The following is a 15,007-nucleotide window of genomic DNA, read 5'->3' as shown; positions in this document are numbered from 1 at the left end:
CTTGGGCACGGATTGCCGAGTTCCATCATAGCTCGAAGAGGAGACGCTACGGAGTTCTCGTGCTACTACTAGGTACAACTACTAGACGATAGTATTGCCTTTTGCGGCTCCATAAGCCATGCTTCATCTCAGTCTATGATGCGACCTTGGCAAAAGTACGTGGTGCCGGTCCATTGTTTTTCATAATAAGTTTAGATCTATTGGTAAGCTTGCAGCTCTCGCCCTCTGGGAGGGCATACGCCACCCACCATCACAGACATCGCATGGCTAACTAGCCCGGCTAGTCTTCGAGTTCATTCGGATTTCATAGACCCCGAGCTGCTTGCCTAGTGCTAGTTGTAAGTGCCCCTCACCCCCTGCTCGTCGATATCCATCCATACGGGTTATACCCAGAAACGGGATTCTATTGCTTGCTCTCGCCAGCCCTGTCTGTGTAGTATTACAAACGGGAACTACTCCGTAGGCTGTCGTCAATATCCACTTCGGCCATGGATGGCGGGCTGTCGCTCCGCTCGCTTTTAAAGCGAATGTCGCCCCAGCTCAGCTTGCTCCTTCTGTTTGCGCGTTGACTCGTTCCAATTTACCTTTGGGTGTTTTGTCGCCTCTGATGTGCCGTGTCGTATCTGATTAGGGTTTCTCTGTCTTGCCTTTTTCGTCTTGAAAGCCGCCATAATATCAACTTGGGGAGGCTATCTGGACTCATATTCTTCGAGATTGAATCTTGTTTAGACGGGATCACAAAGCCAAGACTCTCTCCACGATAGACTCCACAGCAGCGACTCAGAAGATCTCCGTGGCGCCACTCGCCTTGCTGGGCGAGATCTGTGGCCTGGTCTAAGTGACCGTTCCCCTCGGCCATCGCGCTGAGATCTGTATAGATATGGCAGACCCCGGTGAAGAAAAAGAGACACAAGCGCCTAAAGCTGTTGCAAACAGCAATGCCATCAGCATTGAGTCCACTTCGGAAAGTGGTTCTGAGAGCGGGAATGCGGTTCACTTGAATGAGAAGCACGGCGATGATATCGAAAGAATCGAATCCAAATCCGACCAGGAAGATGACCATAACAAAGAGCCGCTCGCGGCTACTAGAAGTTATGCTACAGACGCCAGTGTGGCCACGACACCCGCCGCCCCACGATATGCGGAAAAGTCCTGGTATACGAAGCTGAACCCCATGCGCTGGGGCGCCATACCCGAAGTTCCCAAGGAGCGTATAGTCTCTAGAGAGTATGAGGCCGGTTTCTTCAGCAGACTCACGTTCCAATGGGTGAACCCGCTTATGACTGTGAGTTTATGGTGCAATTGAACTCTCTGTTGTCGAAATTATGTGGAAGCTAACGGTAAACTACAGGCTGGGTACAGACGCCCATTAGAGAAACAGGATATCTGGCTCATCAACCCGGACAGAGCAGCAGAGCCAATGACGCTCAGAGTCAAGGAGGCATTCAAGAAACATAGAGAAAAGGGTTCAAAACGACCTTTACTTTATGCCTTACACGATAGCTTCACAGTTGAATTCTGGATCGGCGGACTCTGTTCACTCATCGCCTCCTTTATGCAAGTTTTGTCGCCTTTTGTCCTTCGCTACTTGATTCAGTTTGCAACCGATGCCTACGTCGCCCACGTTAGCCACACTCCTGGTCCTCATATTGGTCGCGGTGTCGGGTTGGCCGTGGGTGTTACTCTTATGCAGATCGTCCAAAGCGTATGTATCAGCCACTTTATCTACCGAGGCATGATGATGGGTGGTCAAACCCGCGCCGTCTTGATTGGCATGATTTACGAGAAATCCATGGTCATTTCGGGTCGTGCTAAAGCTGGTGCCGCCAAGGCGGCCATACTGCCGGGAACAAGCGAACAAGAAGAACAGGACAAAGGCAACAAGAAGAAAGGCAAGAAGGGGAAGAAGGGAGCTCCAGAGGAGGTCCTGGGCTGGGGCAACGGCCGCATTACTAGCTTGATGAGCGTCGATACCTACCGTGTTGATCAAGCCTCGGCTCTCTTGCACATGACCTGGACCTCTCCTCTTTCTTGCATCATCACATTGGTCCTGTTGTTGATCAATCTGACTTACAGTGCCTTGGCTGGCTTTGGCCTCTTGATAATCGGTGTCCCTCTCATCACAAGGGCCATGGCGTCGCTCTTCCGCCGGAGAAAGAACATCAATAAGATTACCGACGAACGTGTATCGCTCACCCAGGAAATTCTTCAATCGGTTCGATTTGTCAAGTACTTTGGCTGGGAGAAGTCCTTCATCGATCGTCTTGCTCAGATTCGTGCCAAGGAGGTCTACTCTATCCAGATCTTGCTCGCCATCCGTAATGCGATCAATGCTGTCAGCATGTCCATGCCCATCTTTGCGTCTATGCTGGCCTTCATCACATACTCCCTGACCAACCACGGCCTGGCACCCGCCGAGGTTTTCTCTTCTCTGGCACTTTTCAACGGTCTTCGAATTCCCCTCAACTTGCTGCCTCTTGTCCTTAGTCAAGTGACTGATGCTTGGTCTTCCCTTCAGCGAATTGAGCAATTTCTCCTCGAAGAAGAACAAGAGGAAGATGTCATTCTCAAGCCTGAAGGAGAGCACGCGATTGAGCTCGTCAACTCCTCCTTTACCTGGGAAAAGACACCCCCCAAGGAAGCCGACAAAGGCGCTGCTGGCAAAACCAAGAAGGGCTCCAAGAAAGTAGAAGCTCCCAAGCCTACTGCTCAACCTACAGCCACTGAGGATTCCGCTAGCACCCTGGTGGAGGAACGTGAACCTTTCAAGCTACAGGATCTTAACCTACAAGCTGGTCGAAACGAATTGATTGCAGTCATCGGTACTGTCGGTAGTGGCAAGAGTTCTCTGCTCGCCGCCTTGGCGGGCGATATGCGCAAAACCGAAGGTGACGTGGTTTTCGGCGCATCCAGATCCTTCTGCCCTCAGTACGCATGGATTCAAAATACCACTTTGCAGAACAACATTACTTTTGGCAAGGATATGGACCGGGAATGGTACAAGGAAGTTATCCAAGCGTAAGTCTACTCCCTACTCCTACATGATATCAGCTGCTCACAGAAGCTAACTTTATATTTTCATAATTAGATGTGCTCTTCAAGCTGATTTGGACATGCTTCCACATGGTGATCTTACCGAGATTGGTGAGCGTGGTATCACAATCTCTGGTGGCCAGAAGCAGCGTCTCAACATTGCGCGAGCTATTTACTTTGATGCCGATATCGTTCTCATGGACGACCCCCTTAGTGCTGTTGATGCTCACGTCGGCCGCCACATCTTTGACAATGCTATTCTGGGTCTCCTTAAGGATAAGTGCCGTATTCTCGCTACTCACCAGCTCTGGGTTCTTTCTCGTTGCGATCGGATCGTTTGGATGGAAGCCGGCAAGATCCAGGCCGTTGATACTTTTGACAATTTGATGCGAGACCACAAGGGCTTCCAGGACTTGATGGAGACAACTGCCGTTGAGAAGAAGGAGGAAGAAGCAGAAGAAGAGGATGACGACAAGCTGAAACAACTCGTCCTGACTGAAACCGCCGAAGCTCGCAAAGCCAAGAAGAACAAGAAGGGCGCAGCTCTCATGCAGCAGGAGGAAAGAGCTGAAGCCAGCGTGCCTTGGTCCGTTTACGGTGCCTATGTTCGCGCTTCCGGAACCATCATGAACGCCCCCCTTGTCATCTTCGTCCTGGTACTCTCCCAAGGCGCCAACATCATGACCAGCTTGTGGCTGTCGTACTGGACTTCGGACAAGTTTGGGCTGTCAATAGGCCAATACATTGGCATCTACGCCGCTCTTGGTGCCGTGCAAGCCTTGCTCATGTTCCTCTTCTCCGTCTTGCTGTCTATCCTGGGAACCAACTCCAGCAAGGTCATGCTTCGCGAGGCCATGTTCCGAGTCCTACGCGCGCCCATGTCCTTCTTCGACACTACGCCGCTGGGTCGCATTACGAATCGATTCTCGCGTGACGTCGATGTCATGGACAACAATCTTACGGATGCCATCAGAATGTACTTCTTCACCCTGTGCAATGTCACTGCTGTCTTTGCGCTCATCATCGCATACTTCCACTACTTCGCCATTGCTCTTGTTCCCCTGTACTTTTTGTTCATCGGCGCCGCTTCATACTACCGCGCATCGGCCCGAGAGGTCAAGCGTTTCGAATCGGTCCTCCGATCCACCGTCTTTGCCAAGTTTGGCGAAGGTCTCTCGGGAGTGGCTTCGATCCGCGCTTACGGGCTCAAGTCCCGATTTATCCAGGATCTTCGCCAGTCGATTGACGAGATGGATAGTGCTTACTTCCTGACCTATTCGAATCAGCGCTGGCTATCCCTTCGAATCGACATGATTGGTAACCTGCTTGTTTTCACTGTTGGAATACTCGTTGTTACTTCACGATTCAGTGTCAATCCTTCCATTGGTGGTCTAGTCCTCAGTTACATTCTGTCCATTGTTCAGTTGCTTCAGTTCTCCATCCGCCAATTGGCCGAAGTCGAGAACGGCATGAACGCTGTCGAACGTCTCCGCTACTACGGCAATGAGCTTGAAGAAGAGGCCCCTCTTCACACCGTTGATGTTCGCGAATCCTGGCCAGAGAAGGGAGAGATTATCTTTGACAACGTCGAGATGCGTTACCGAGACAATCTGCCTCTGGTGCTCAAGGGCTTGTCCATCCACATTCGGGGTGGAGAGCGCATTGGTATCGTCGGCCGTACTGGCGCGGGAAAGAGCTCCATTATGAGCACTCTGTTCCGACTTGTCGAGATCTCTAAAGGTAGCATCACGATTGACGGTATCAACACCGCTACCATTGGTCTGTTTGACCTGCGTTCTCGCCTTGCCATTATCCCTCAGGATCCTACTCTCTTCCAAGGCACTGTGCGCAGCAACCTTGACCCCTTCCAAGAGCATACCGATTTGGAGCTTTGGTCTGCCCTTCGACAGGCCGATCTCGTGCCCGCGGATGCTAACATGGAAGACCGCAAGGCTGATGCTTCACGCATTCATCTTGATAGCGTTGTTGAAGAAGACGGCCTCAACTTTTCTCTCGGCCAGCGCCAGCTCATGGCCCTCGCCCGTGCTCTTGTCCGCGGCTCACAAATCATTGTCTGCGACGAGGCTACTTCCAGCGTCGACATGGAGACGGATGACAAGATCCAACGGACCATGGCTACTGGTTTCAAGGGCAAGACTCTCCTCTGCATCGCTCACCGTCTCCGCACCATCATTGGTTACGACCGCATCTGCGTCATGGATGCTGGTCGCATCGCCGAGCTGGCCACGCCTCTGGAGCTGTGGAAGATGGACGGCATCTTCAGGAGCATGTGCGACAGGAGTGGTATCCGCGTAGAAGATATTGAGCATGCGAAGCTCGAGTTGGACCAGTTGGATGCTGCCGCTGCCGCTGCCGCTGCCAACCCCTAAGATGAATAACGACATACTCCTTTTCCAACCCCCTCTCTCCCTCCTTATATACATATATTTCTCTCACGCCTTGGTTCTTTTTTCAGATAGGATGATGTTTTTTTCTGTCTGATGAGCCAATGAATGGAATGTGCTTTCTTCTAATATTGAGCACTCAAAAAAAATTTTGATCAAATTGGCACACGTTTACGGGGTTTATGATACTCTTTTTTACAACTTAATAGACTGGGGGAAAGTATGGATTTGAAGACGGAAACTGCAAGCATATGGGCAGTGACGAGTACGAAAAGGCGTACGCTTTATATATAGATTTTTAATCAACCATACGCGCCTTTGCGGTTATATGATTCATACGTTATAATCCGTGACATCTTATGATTCCCATTTAATATGCCGTATTCCCTGGTGAAACTCGACTATGGGGCGACTGGATATCTATGTAGGTATCTTAGGAGTTTCATATACCGTTCTATTGAAAGGTAAATTTGAATGCCCCATAGGCGAGCTTCACGAAGGAGTAGGTGCGGCATCAGATATTCACTGCTGTGTTATCAAATATTGTGTGAAACTATTCGAGATATTAAGTTCATAGAGCACGTCAAGATACTGCAGCAGACAATCATTCATAACACACAAGCTACGTAGATAGATGTACTCGGAAGAGAAAGTAGCGCTTCAAAATAAACAAGACTTGACTTTACAAAAGTGTTCTCACAAGGCCACGCGCAATCCTCCATACAGGCAAGTAGTAAACAAAAAAAAAAAAGACAAAAGCTCAACATCCTTCAGCCCGCATTTGTCCTCTGCTTACGGGATCTCATCATAGGCCAACAAGATGAAATCAAAGTGGATAAGTAGGTAAATAAATCGTATAAACTATCATCAACGACGCCATGAACCCCAAGTCTTCCAAGACAGATATCAAAAGACTAGACCAACTGTGTATACTTGTAATACCAACAGTAATAACAATATTAGAAATACGCCTTAGAAAAGAATAAGAATAATCATTTTTAAAACAAAATGTTTGGAAAAAAAATTTAGTATCTGTTTCGAGGGCTGCCTCGAGGGCTGCCACTGCCACTGGCTCTGTCGCGCGGCATCTGGGGCGGAGGAAGGCTGCCAGGCTCATCGGCAAGCAAGTCTTCGAGATAGGCACTTGGAGCCCGCTGCCCCGGCTGGCGCGTGTTTAGGTTGACAGAGCTGCTGCTCATGTCTCTTCGCGGGGAGAAGTGAGGAGAGTCGGGAGGCGACGGGCCCATGAGCGAGCCCCTCGAGCCGTTGGGGTAGCTCGTCGATTCAGGCCGCAGGTTGGTTAAGCTGATGGAAGGGCCTTGCTGCCCACCAGGAGACGAGTTTCCGGCAGCGTAGAAGCCAGAGGGCAGGAAAGCCGAGCCGCGAGCACCCGGAGCAGTGGAACCCGCTGCTGTCGGCGAGAAGAACAGATTGGACTGGCTGGGAGCGGCAGACGGAGTCATGGTGTTTCGGTTGGTGCGACGGACGCCGCGGCCGCTGGAAGGCGCAGCGGGAGAGGCGTGGTCCGAGTACTTGTAGAAGGGCGCGGGCGGTGCTGGGAAGCCAGTCTTGGTGTTGGCCTCGTGCTGGGCCAGCGCGGCGCGGCGGACGGAGCGATGGAGCAGGAAGCTGACGATGACGCGCCACAGAAGAACGCCGAGGCCAAATGCGCCGAGGATGGCGCCCACGGCGATGAAGACGGTGCCGTCCGGCGCGCTGGAGTGCTTCATGAAGGGCGCATTCTTGGTGGGCGGCACGGTGGGCGCTGGGTATGTCGGGATAGGGCCGCCGGGGCCGGTCAGCGTGGGAAGACCGGTAGGGCCCGAGTCGTCGGCGGTTTGGGAGGGCGACTTGGTGGGCGATGAGGACGCGGAAGACGCAGAAGACGCGGAGCTTGAGGACGAGCCCTTCTTCTGGGCCAGCACTGGAGAGGCCAGCACGGCAAAGGCCGCCAGGGTCGACAAGAGGCTGGAGGCCCGCATGTTGTTGGACTTTCGATTGTCGAGAATGGACACCAAGCTGAAGTATGGCGGGGAAACGAACGACGATTCTATGTCCGCCCAGGCGCAATCAGAGGTGTCGAGTCGGCGAATCGAAGGGTGGAAGCGTATTGTTGAGAAGGAGATGGAAATCGGAGCGTGTATTATCGTCGCTTCTGCTTTGCTGTTGGGGCAGCGGCGGAGAATGGAGTTTATCGCAGCCCGCTGTAACGAATGTTGCGAGCCGGGAAATAATAGACGAATGCGATCAAAGATGCGATGCAATGCGATAAAAGGGCAACGAATGACAGCCAGGCCCCCCAAAAGAAAAAAAAAAAAAAGTCCTCCCAGGGCGGAGTCCGACGCTGACGAGGGTTTGGCGATGCTGGGGAGAGAGACTGAAAACGGCCTGCGCGTGTTTCCGAACCACCTCCTTTTGGGCCAAGGGCAGACGCAGTCAATATTACCACCAGACGCAGCTAAGCAAAAAAAAGCTGGAGAGATGCCCCCCGTTCTCGTAAAATGCGGTGCTGTGCTACTGCTAGCATTGACTGCTAGCGGCGCTACTGGAGTCAGCGCACATGGCACACTGTACGGGCGCTGGAATGCAGCGCCAATGACGGGCGGCAGGGCGGCGGGAGAGGCTGGGCACGGCCCCTCGACGCACTGGGAAAAAGCTCGTATCGGCCTGGTAACGGGAGGACCTTTCAGTGCGTGGGGATGGTTTTTTGTGGTTCAAGGTTCGATGTTTAGCGGCTGCTATCTTGGGAATGATCCCCAGACCAGGATATGGAAATCGTGATATGGGGCAGCGGGCAGTACGAGGCATCGCAGGATGGGAAGAAGTTGATATCAAACAATGGATGATGCAGCGAGTTTTTTTGAGCTTCAACCATGGCTATGATGGCTTCCAAATGTTTCTGTCTTACATTCAACCACGACATAACTAGCTAGGAAATTATTATGCAGCACTCTTTGCTTCGATATAGCAGCCAAGCAGCCTAACGAGGCAGTCAATCCATACATGAAATATACATGTATGCTAGGTACTTAGAAGCCGTAGTAGCAGTAGGTTGGAATAGCTGTAAATTCACGACATTGCCACGGCTGGGTTGCCAGACGATAATTCCCTACCTTGGGTACATGATAAGCCTCCGCTGCACTACTCCAAGACGTGCAGAGATGCCCAGGCACCATCTGTCTGGCAGGCGCCACAAAAGCATCACGATAGCGAATGGGCTTTCCTTGGAAAGCAAAAATTCTCCACATGCTGAGATGCTTCTTTGAGGCTAGCAATGAGGGTCCTGCAGGTTCTTGTTACCGAATGAATGCGGACTTGATGACCTAAATCTGCGACATGCCTTATTTGTGATGGATAGTGGACATTTAACAGATCAATGAATTAGAGGAGACAAGGACGTCAACGCATGGCAAATGGCTGAGATATGCAAAGATATATACCGCTCCTATTATATGGTATCATAAATTATGAATTAAACCCGAAACCAATGCTTCTCTCTTATTCATTTTCTCTCGCGTAACCTCGTTTCAAAACAACTTCAAACACTGGCACCGCCCAGCTGACGCCGCTCAGCACGCTGCGCACGTGACTCTGACGTTGCCCAGACTTGCGCTACCGCCGGATCCCAGCATCTCTCCAAGAGCGTCATCACCATTCAAAAGAAGCCTCAAGCCATCCTCTCAACACCGCTCCATCCTATCGCCAGCTTTGCCTCCATTCAGCGCGTCCATCACCCCGACATATTCGCTGCCTGATCATTTCCCCCTACCTTTAAACCAGATCATCACGACTGCGATCCTGACACCATGGAAGAAGAGCGCCTTTGGAAGTTTAGGAAACCCGAGTGGTTAAACAGCATGTGGGCTCGGAACGCTGGCGTCTACGGCGCTGGAGCTCTGGTGAGTTCTGTCTTCCGGGATTCCTATTCATACTATATAGAACTGTCCTTCCGAACTTTTTTCGACAATTGAAAATGCCTCGATACGCCGTAGCCCTCTTTCGCTCTTCCAAAAGACCGCTTAGCTGACGTATGCGTTTCCTCCATTCATTAGTTCTCCATCGCCTTTTACGTTATGCTCGACTCCGCCGTCTGGTCCAAGTCGGCCAAGAACGGATCCAACGTCCACGTCAAATTCGTCGACTGGCTACCGCTCATCTTCTCCAGCCTGGGCATGCTCATCATCAACTCGGTCGAGAAACAGCGCCTCAGCACCGACTCTTTCAGTTATAGCGGATCTGGTGTCGCATGGAAGGCGCGTGTGGTCTTGTTCTTGGGGTTCGCGGCCCTTGCGGGCGGTATGGCCGGAGGTGTCACCGTTTTTGTCCTCAAGTTCATCGTTCCGGGCGTCGGCATGCCGGCTCTGAGCATGGGTATCGAGAATCTAGTTAGCAACGCTCTGGTCGGTTTCAGGTACGTATAAACTTTCTTAGCCCGCTTCTACTCTGGTTTGGAATCAGCTAATCCTTGTGTATTTAGCTCTGTCGTTCTATGGATCAGCCAAAACATGGAGGACGAGTACTCCTACAACCTTTCTCTGTAACTGAACTGAACCGAATCGAACTTAAACTCTGTTGCGCGCGAATGAAGGGGGGGGCGAGTGTCGGCGCATGTCTATGGATCACGGGCGTAACTTGGGGGCTCTTAGGGAGGGTCTGAATTTTCTTTTTTTCATCTTTTGGCAAACAAACACGTACGCACACTTTCTCGGAGCGTAGTTGATGATTTGAGCCCTTGTTTTCTTGTATCAGCCGGGATGACTAGTTTGATGGATCAATTTGAACTTGCCATGTTTATATAATACGATAAAAAGATTCGGCAATGCATTGATATCTGTGATTCTTTCTTACATCAGCCAGACGATGCCATTAATCATGTAGCGAATAATTCGATACTACTGGTATCAATACCTATAGGTAATAATGTTGAAATGTGACATATTAATTGACCTCACAAGTGATTGCTGAAGGGCACACTAGGCGCGCAGACGCAGTTGTCACTGCTAACGCTGCCAGCGCTAGTCGCCCCTGTAACCGTTCTCAGTTGCCTGGTGCAGTGTCTTCTTGTTTTCTAAACACAACCTCACTTCTGATATCTCATTTCATAACTCTTCATTTCGTCATCTCTTTTTATCTTATTTCAGAAGGGCTAAGAGCACAGCACGTTATCTGTACTGTTATAACCTGTACATGCAAATGAATTCCAGATAAAGAGCAAAAGAAAGGAAGAAGCAACACACCAAAAAAAAAAAAAAAAAAAGATATGGCGGACCGCACTCGAAGCGCTGCTGCTCTTAACGGGACACGCACCACCCGAAGTTCCGGCCTCGCAAACGTCCCCAGCGGCGGCAGCTCCAGCAACAACAACAGCAAGACAAGCCTCTTCCGGAGCCACTTCATCAGACGACCCAACGCGCCCTCTGCAGACCCGGCGGCGGAGAGCGTGCGCCGGGACGCGGAGATGACGCCGCGGGCCGAGGCCTCGGATCTTGTTGTGAGAGACCAGCACGGCGAAGTCGAGATTGGAAACCCGCCGACGCCGGTGGTGGATGACGAGGAGGAGTTGCAGGCGTTGGAGTATCAGCAGGAGAATGAAAGTATGGGTTTTTTGCATCTGTCTTATTTCCTTATGATGTGATATGAGGAGACATGCTAATGATGAATCCGTAGGGGAGAAACAGCGTCTAGCAGAGGCGATTCGGCATTATCAAATTAGCCACAGCTCTATAGCTGATCAGCCTGACGGTAAGTCACGACCGGCTTGAATGCTTTGCCTTTTTCAGAACTTATTTCTTGATGTAGAGATCTGAGCTGATCTCCCCATCTCTAGCCCTCTTCGAAGCTGTGCGTGAGAGCAACAGAGCCAAGGTCAACGCTTTAGCTGAAGACAACTGGATGTTCGAGCCAGAAGAACAGCCGCGCATTCCATGAAACGACGGCAGAATCGGTGCTTGCTCATAATTCTTTTTAAAAGCTCCAACCCCCTTTCTATCCTCCTACGCCGGTTGTGTCTATGATACATCACTGGTTTTTTTATCCTACTCGTCGCTGCCGAAACCCATGATATGAACAAAAAAAAAAGAAGAAAAGAAAATCAAAGAAAGCTGAGTCTAGTCGAGCCCCTCAGCAGCAGGAGCTTGCAGCCCCGGTCGTCGTGCCTGCTGGGGCGGCGCCGCTCCGCCTCCACCAAACAGTCCGCTCATCATATCCATCAAGGGATTGCTCTGTCTCGGCTTCTGAATGCCAAAGTACATCTCGCCAATCATCTCTAGGGGCTCCGCCCACGCCTCCGCCTCATCTATCTGCGACGCATACTTGGAAATCAGGCCCTTGTAGACTTCGGGGGCGCCTCGCTGGATGGCCAGGAGCAGCAGGCCCAGGAAGTTGAGCAGCGGCAAGCTGGGGAAGATTCGAATGTCGGAAGTGTTGCTGGAGACATCTTGGACGCCGAGGGCTGGGTTGTCGTTTGTGAGGGCGCTGATGAAGAGTCGGTAGGTTGCGGTAGCGGCGCGGACGTTACCGACAAGGAGATAGGGTAGAACGGCTCGTGCTGCAAAGTGCGGTGCCATATGGGCGTCTCCCTCTTTGTACCAGGCGTACTCCATGTTGATTAGTACTTCGGGAGAGTCCTTGGTTCCCAATACCAGGTGTCGCTCGGCCTCGTACGTCTCGTGTTCTTCTGCGTATAGTGAACCGGCAACATGATGTATTTCAGGATCGCCAGCAGGGTATTCGCCAAACTTGGCAGACCATCTAATACCAGTCCACAGTCAGTTGAAAAGAGCTCACCCAAGAGATATAGGAACCTCGTATGCTCATCACCAACTCACCCCACGCTCTCAGTGATAAACTTCTTCCTCGTAGGCTCCAGCGGATCAAACAGCCGCAAACACGTCAACAGCCTCCCCTTGCTCGTCGCATCAGGCTTCAGCTCAGCCTGCTTATACACGTCCAACATCATGGCACACAGGTCCCCTCCGCTGCCGCCCTGCTGGGCCTTGAGCAGCGACTGCGCGACACTGTAGAGAATGTCGATGGCAGCAGACCAGTTCTGCGTCTTGATGTAACGGGAGGCGGCGACTCGCGTCTGCTGCTGCGCTTCGTAAAAGTCGCCATCGGTGATCTTTTCCTGCAGCCGGGCGACGATGCGGTCGACTTTGTTGGCCATGGTTGGAAGAGTTGAGGACACAGCTCCAGGGAAGCTTGGAGAGGGTTTCTTTTGGTGTGGCGTTGACAGGAGGAAGTAAGGTTGAGGCCGCGAATACCTGGTAGAGCTGTAGGAGGGGAGAAGTGGCTTGGGAGAGCAATGGTAGCGAGATGGAGGGGTCAAAAGGTGGACAGAGCTACGATAAGGTGTACGCTTCCTTGGTATATATTGTGTGACTATAGATTTTTGCGATAAGCCTATTACATCATCGGCGCGAATAGTGTAGCGGTTAGCATGCGTGCTTCCCAGCATTGCTTTCTCAAGCATAGCTCCTAAGCACGCGACCCGGGTTCGAGTCCCGGTTCGCGCATCTCTTTTTGCCGTTTTGTTCCGTGTAAGTCTCCCCTGTGAAAGATCAAATCATCACGACTATTTCTTTTTGGTTTCGTCAGCAGAGCTTCTCTTTTATTTCCCTTGTGTGTTGATCGTAGTCACTTACCCAAGTCGTTCGTCAAGTTGAGTGTGAATAGGCTCACTAGCCTTGAGGGCACGTCGACGTAGAGGAACGCTTTGATCGCTATGCTGTGCAGCCATGTAGCTGTGAAAAAGATTGTTTCATTACCAAATACCTGTTGTTACGTACGTTTATCATAAAGACGGACCAGTCTATACAATGCTGCCTACAGGCACGCCGGCCCACAAAACGGCACTCGCCCTTTTGTTTGATACGTCCAGCCCTGAGGGACGGCAGCGTCTCCCTCCCCAAAAGTGCCATTTGATACAGAAATTCCAAAGCCAAGACAATCTCTTTTGTATCAGTAAACCCAAGTGCTCCCGGAGGTTGATTTCCTTCCCTTCTCGTACAGCCACTTGCTGTTGAGCCCAATGCTTGTCCTCTTACCTGCTGACGGGCTTGGTGAGGCGGGATCAGAAAAGACATTTGACGAGGTGCTCGCGCCAAAGTTGCCGCCATTGAAGGAGCTGCTAAAGGCGCTTGGTGATCCAAAGGAAGATGTCCTATGGCTCATGCCATTAACACTCTGCGATAGAGGGCTCCCCATGGGGTTGGGGGAGAATTGGGAGACGGAGCCGGCAAAGCTCTGGGATGGAGAAAAAGGGACAGGGCTTCCTCGCCCTTCGAGAGGAGAGCCGTTGTAACTAGCTCTGCTCCCCACAGATCCAGCCATGGACGGCGTTCGCGAATATCGCGGCGGGGTGCTGAATTTTGCGTCGGGAGTTGCTGTGCCAAGTGCCGGGTTCAGTCCCAGCAGTTTCCGCTGCGTAGCCGTCAGCGGGATATCGGAGAGCTCGTCCTTGGGGCGGACAAGCGGCAGGCATGCCATGCCAATCTGGATAAAGGGCACCAGCTGGACGAGAAACCACGCCCAGCCAAAGTATTGTCGAAACGACTTGGGGAACCTAATCGTTGATCCTTTGTTAGAAAACACACCAATTGCACGCTGGGAAGCTCCCATGGTCCTGTGCCCTGTTTTATCTCACATTTGCGCGTCGAGCTTGAACTTGGCCAGCAGCTGGAGGCACCACATCAACAGCAAGGCAATGATGTTATAGATAATGCGCCGCACATTTTTCTCGGAGAAGTTTGAGGCATCGCGGCGCCTGGCGATCTCGTGGAGTCGGGGATGTCTCCATGTGCCTGGACTATTGGCAGTTGGGGCTGTCGCGACCTGCTTCGCGGGTGTGCTCACCCTAGCCAGACCCGATGACATTGTGCTGTAGAGTTGCGAAGAATATGACACGCGCGGGGGAGAAGATGGCGGCTGGCGGTGAAACAAGGCGATTGTGTCTTTTCGATTTCCTGATGCGGCCGTTGGTGAGCTTTAGGCCGATCTCGAGGCTAGGCGCAATGAAGGGCGGAAGAAAAAAACTTGAGCGCGAAGGATGGAGACGGGGTGGACGAACAAGAAGATGTGCTCTCGCTGCCAAAGCGAGGCCCTCGAAAATAATACTGGAAGTGTCTGGTCCTATGGGTTAGTATAGCAAATGTGCCGGGGAGGGGGAGCAGTGGCCGGAGCGGCCTGAGAGCTTGTGATGCCCGTCGCTGCGTGGTTGTTTATGTTCAATTTGCACGGCAACGTCGTGAGCGCAACTGCGAAGAAGTGACCGGGGGCAGGCCGCCAGCCCAGGTACCGCCCGGCAGTTGCAGGGGGGGTACGGGCCTGCGCTGAGTGGCTGGCCTGGCTGCAGTGCAAAGGCCGGGTCCAGTGAAATCATTCCGTCTGGCGGCATCTCCCCAGCACGCGCGCCCACTGAAGAAGCCCGTGGCCTGCTGTAGCACGGCATGCCAGATGTCGCAGGTACCTGGCTGCAAGGAACTGCGCCCGTGTACCTGGAGATTGCAGGTCCGCCTCCCACAACCGCAGTTTTAGGGCGAGGCCACGGCCGTGTCGGCCATCGCAGGGCG

The 15,007-nt window shown here is 52.1% G+C and overlaps 7 protein-coding genes and 1 non-coding gene across 8 annotated transcripts; 5 read left to right on the top strand and 3 right to left on the bottom strand.

Moving 5' to 3' along the window:
• Positions 1-448: 448 nt before the first annotated feature.
• On the top strand, positions 449-6,033 carry TrAtP1_011237 (uncharacterized protein). The gene is made up of 3 exons (XM_066115026.1): positions 449-1,285; positions 1,352-3,018; positions 3,089-6,033. The coding sequence occupies exons 1-3, from the start codon at positions 881-883 to the stop codon at positions 5,421-5,423; spliced, it is 4,407 nt and encodes a 1,468-aa protein (XP_065971123.1). The 5' UTR covers positions 449-880; the 3' UTR covers positions 5,424-6,033.
• Position 6,034: 1 nt separating this feature from the next.
• TrAtP1_011236 (uncharacterized protein) lies at positions 6,035-7,860 on the bottom strand. The gene has a single exon (XM_014093379.2). The coding sequence runs from the start codon at positions 7,418-7,420 to the stop codon at positions 6,464-6,466; it is 957 nt and encodes a 318-aa protein (XP_013948854.1). The 5' UTR covers positions 7,421-7,860; the 3' UTR covers positions 6,035-6,463.
• Positions 7,861-7,919: 59 nt separating this feature from the next.
• TrAtP1_011235 (uncharacterized protein) lies at positions 7,920-9,193 on the top strand (the record flags this gene model as incomplete). The annotated part of the gene is made up of 2 exons (XM_066115025.1): positions 7,920-8,127; positions 9,012-9,193. The coding sequence occupies 2 exons, from the start codon at positions 7,920-7,922 to the stop codon at positions 9,191-9,193; spliced, it is 390 nt and encodes a 129-aa protein (XP_065971122.1).
• TrAtP1_011234 (uncharacterized protein) lies at positions 9,085-10,353 on the top strand. The gene is made up of 3 exons (XM_014093378.2): positions 9,085-9,337; positions 9,491-9,849; positions 9,916-10,353. The coding sequence occupies exons 1-3, from the start codon at positions 9,245-9,247 to the stop codon at positions 9,977-9,979; spliced, it is 516 nt and encodes a 171-aa protein (XP_013948853.1). The 5' UTR covers positions 9,085-9,244; the 3' UTR covers positions 9,980-10,353.
• Positions 10,354-10,517: 164 nt separating this feature from the next.
• Positions 10,518-12,743, bottom strand: TrAtP1_011232 (uncharacterized protein). The gene is made up of 2 exons (XM_014093376.2): positions 12,266-12,743; positions 10,518-12,188 (listed from the first exon to the last, which is right to left on the bottom strand). Exons 1-2 carry the CDS (start codon positions 12,601-12,603, stop codon positions 11,546-11,548), a joined length of 981 nt encoding a protein of 326 aa, XP_013948851.1. The 5' UTR covers positions 12,604-12,743; the 3' UTR covers positions 10,518-11,545.
• TrAtP1_011233 (uncharacterized protein) lies at positions 10,699-11,366 on the top strand (the record flags this gene model as incomplete). Its single annotated transcript, XM_014093377.2, has 3 exons — positions 10,699-11,032; positions 11,106-11,180; positions 11,266-11,366. 3 exons carry the CDS (start codon positions 10,699-10,701, stop codon positions 11,364-11,366), a joined length of 510 nt encoding a protein of 169 aa, XP_013948852.2.
• A 110-nt stretch (positions 12,744-12,853) lies between the features above and the next one.
• Positions 12,854-12,952, top strand: TrAtP1_011231. Its single transcript has one exon. It is a non-coding gene; the product is annotated as a tRNA-Gly (tRNA).
• Positions 12,953-13,092: 140 nt separating this feature from the next.
• On the bottom strand, positions 13,093-14,659 carry TrAtP1_011230 (uncharacterized protein). The gene is made up of 2 exons (XM_066115024.1): positions 14,083-14,659; positions 13,093-14,001 (listed from the first exon to the last, which is right to left on the bottom strand). The coding sequence occupies exons 1-2, from the start codon at positions 14,310-14,312 to the stop codon at positions 13,398-13,400; spliced, it is 834 nt and encodes a 277-aa protein (XP_065971121.1). The 5' UTR covers positions 14,313-14,659; the 3' UTR covers positions 13,093-13,397.
• Positions 14,660-15,007: the final 348 nt, after the last annotated feature.

Source organism: Trichoderma atroviride, chromosome 6, assembly GCF_020647795.1.
Source record: "Trichoderma atroviride chromosome 6, complete sequence".
Classification (NCBI taxonomy): Eukaryota; Fungi; Ascomycota; class Sordariomycetes; order Hypocreales; family Hypocreaceae; genus Trichoderma; species Trichoderma atroviride.
Note: the sequence above shows the minus strand (reverse complement) of the source record. Positions and strands in the feature narration are given on the sequence as shown.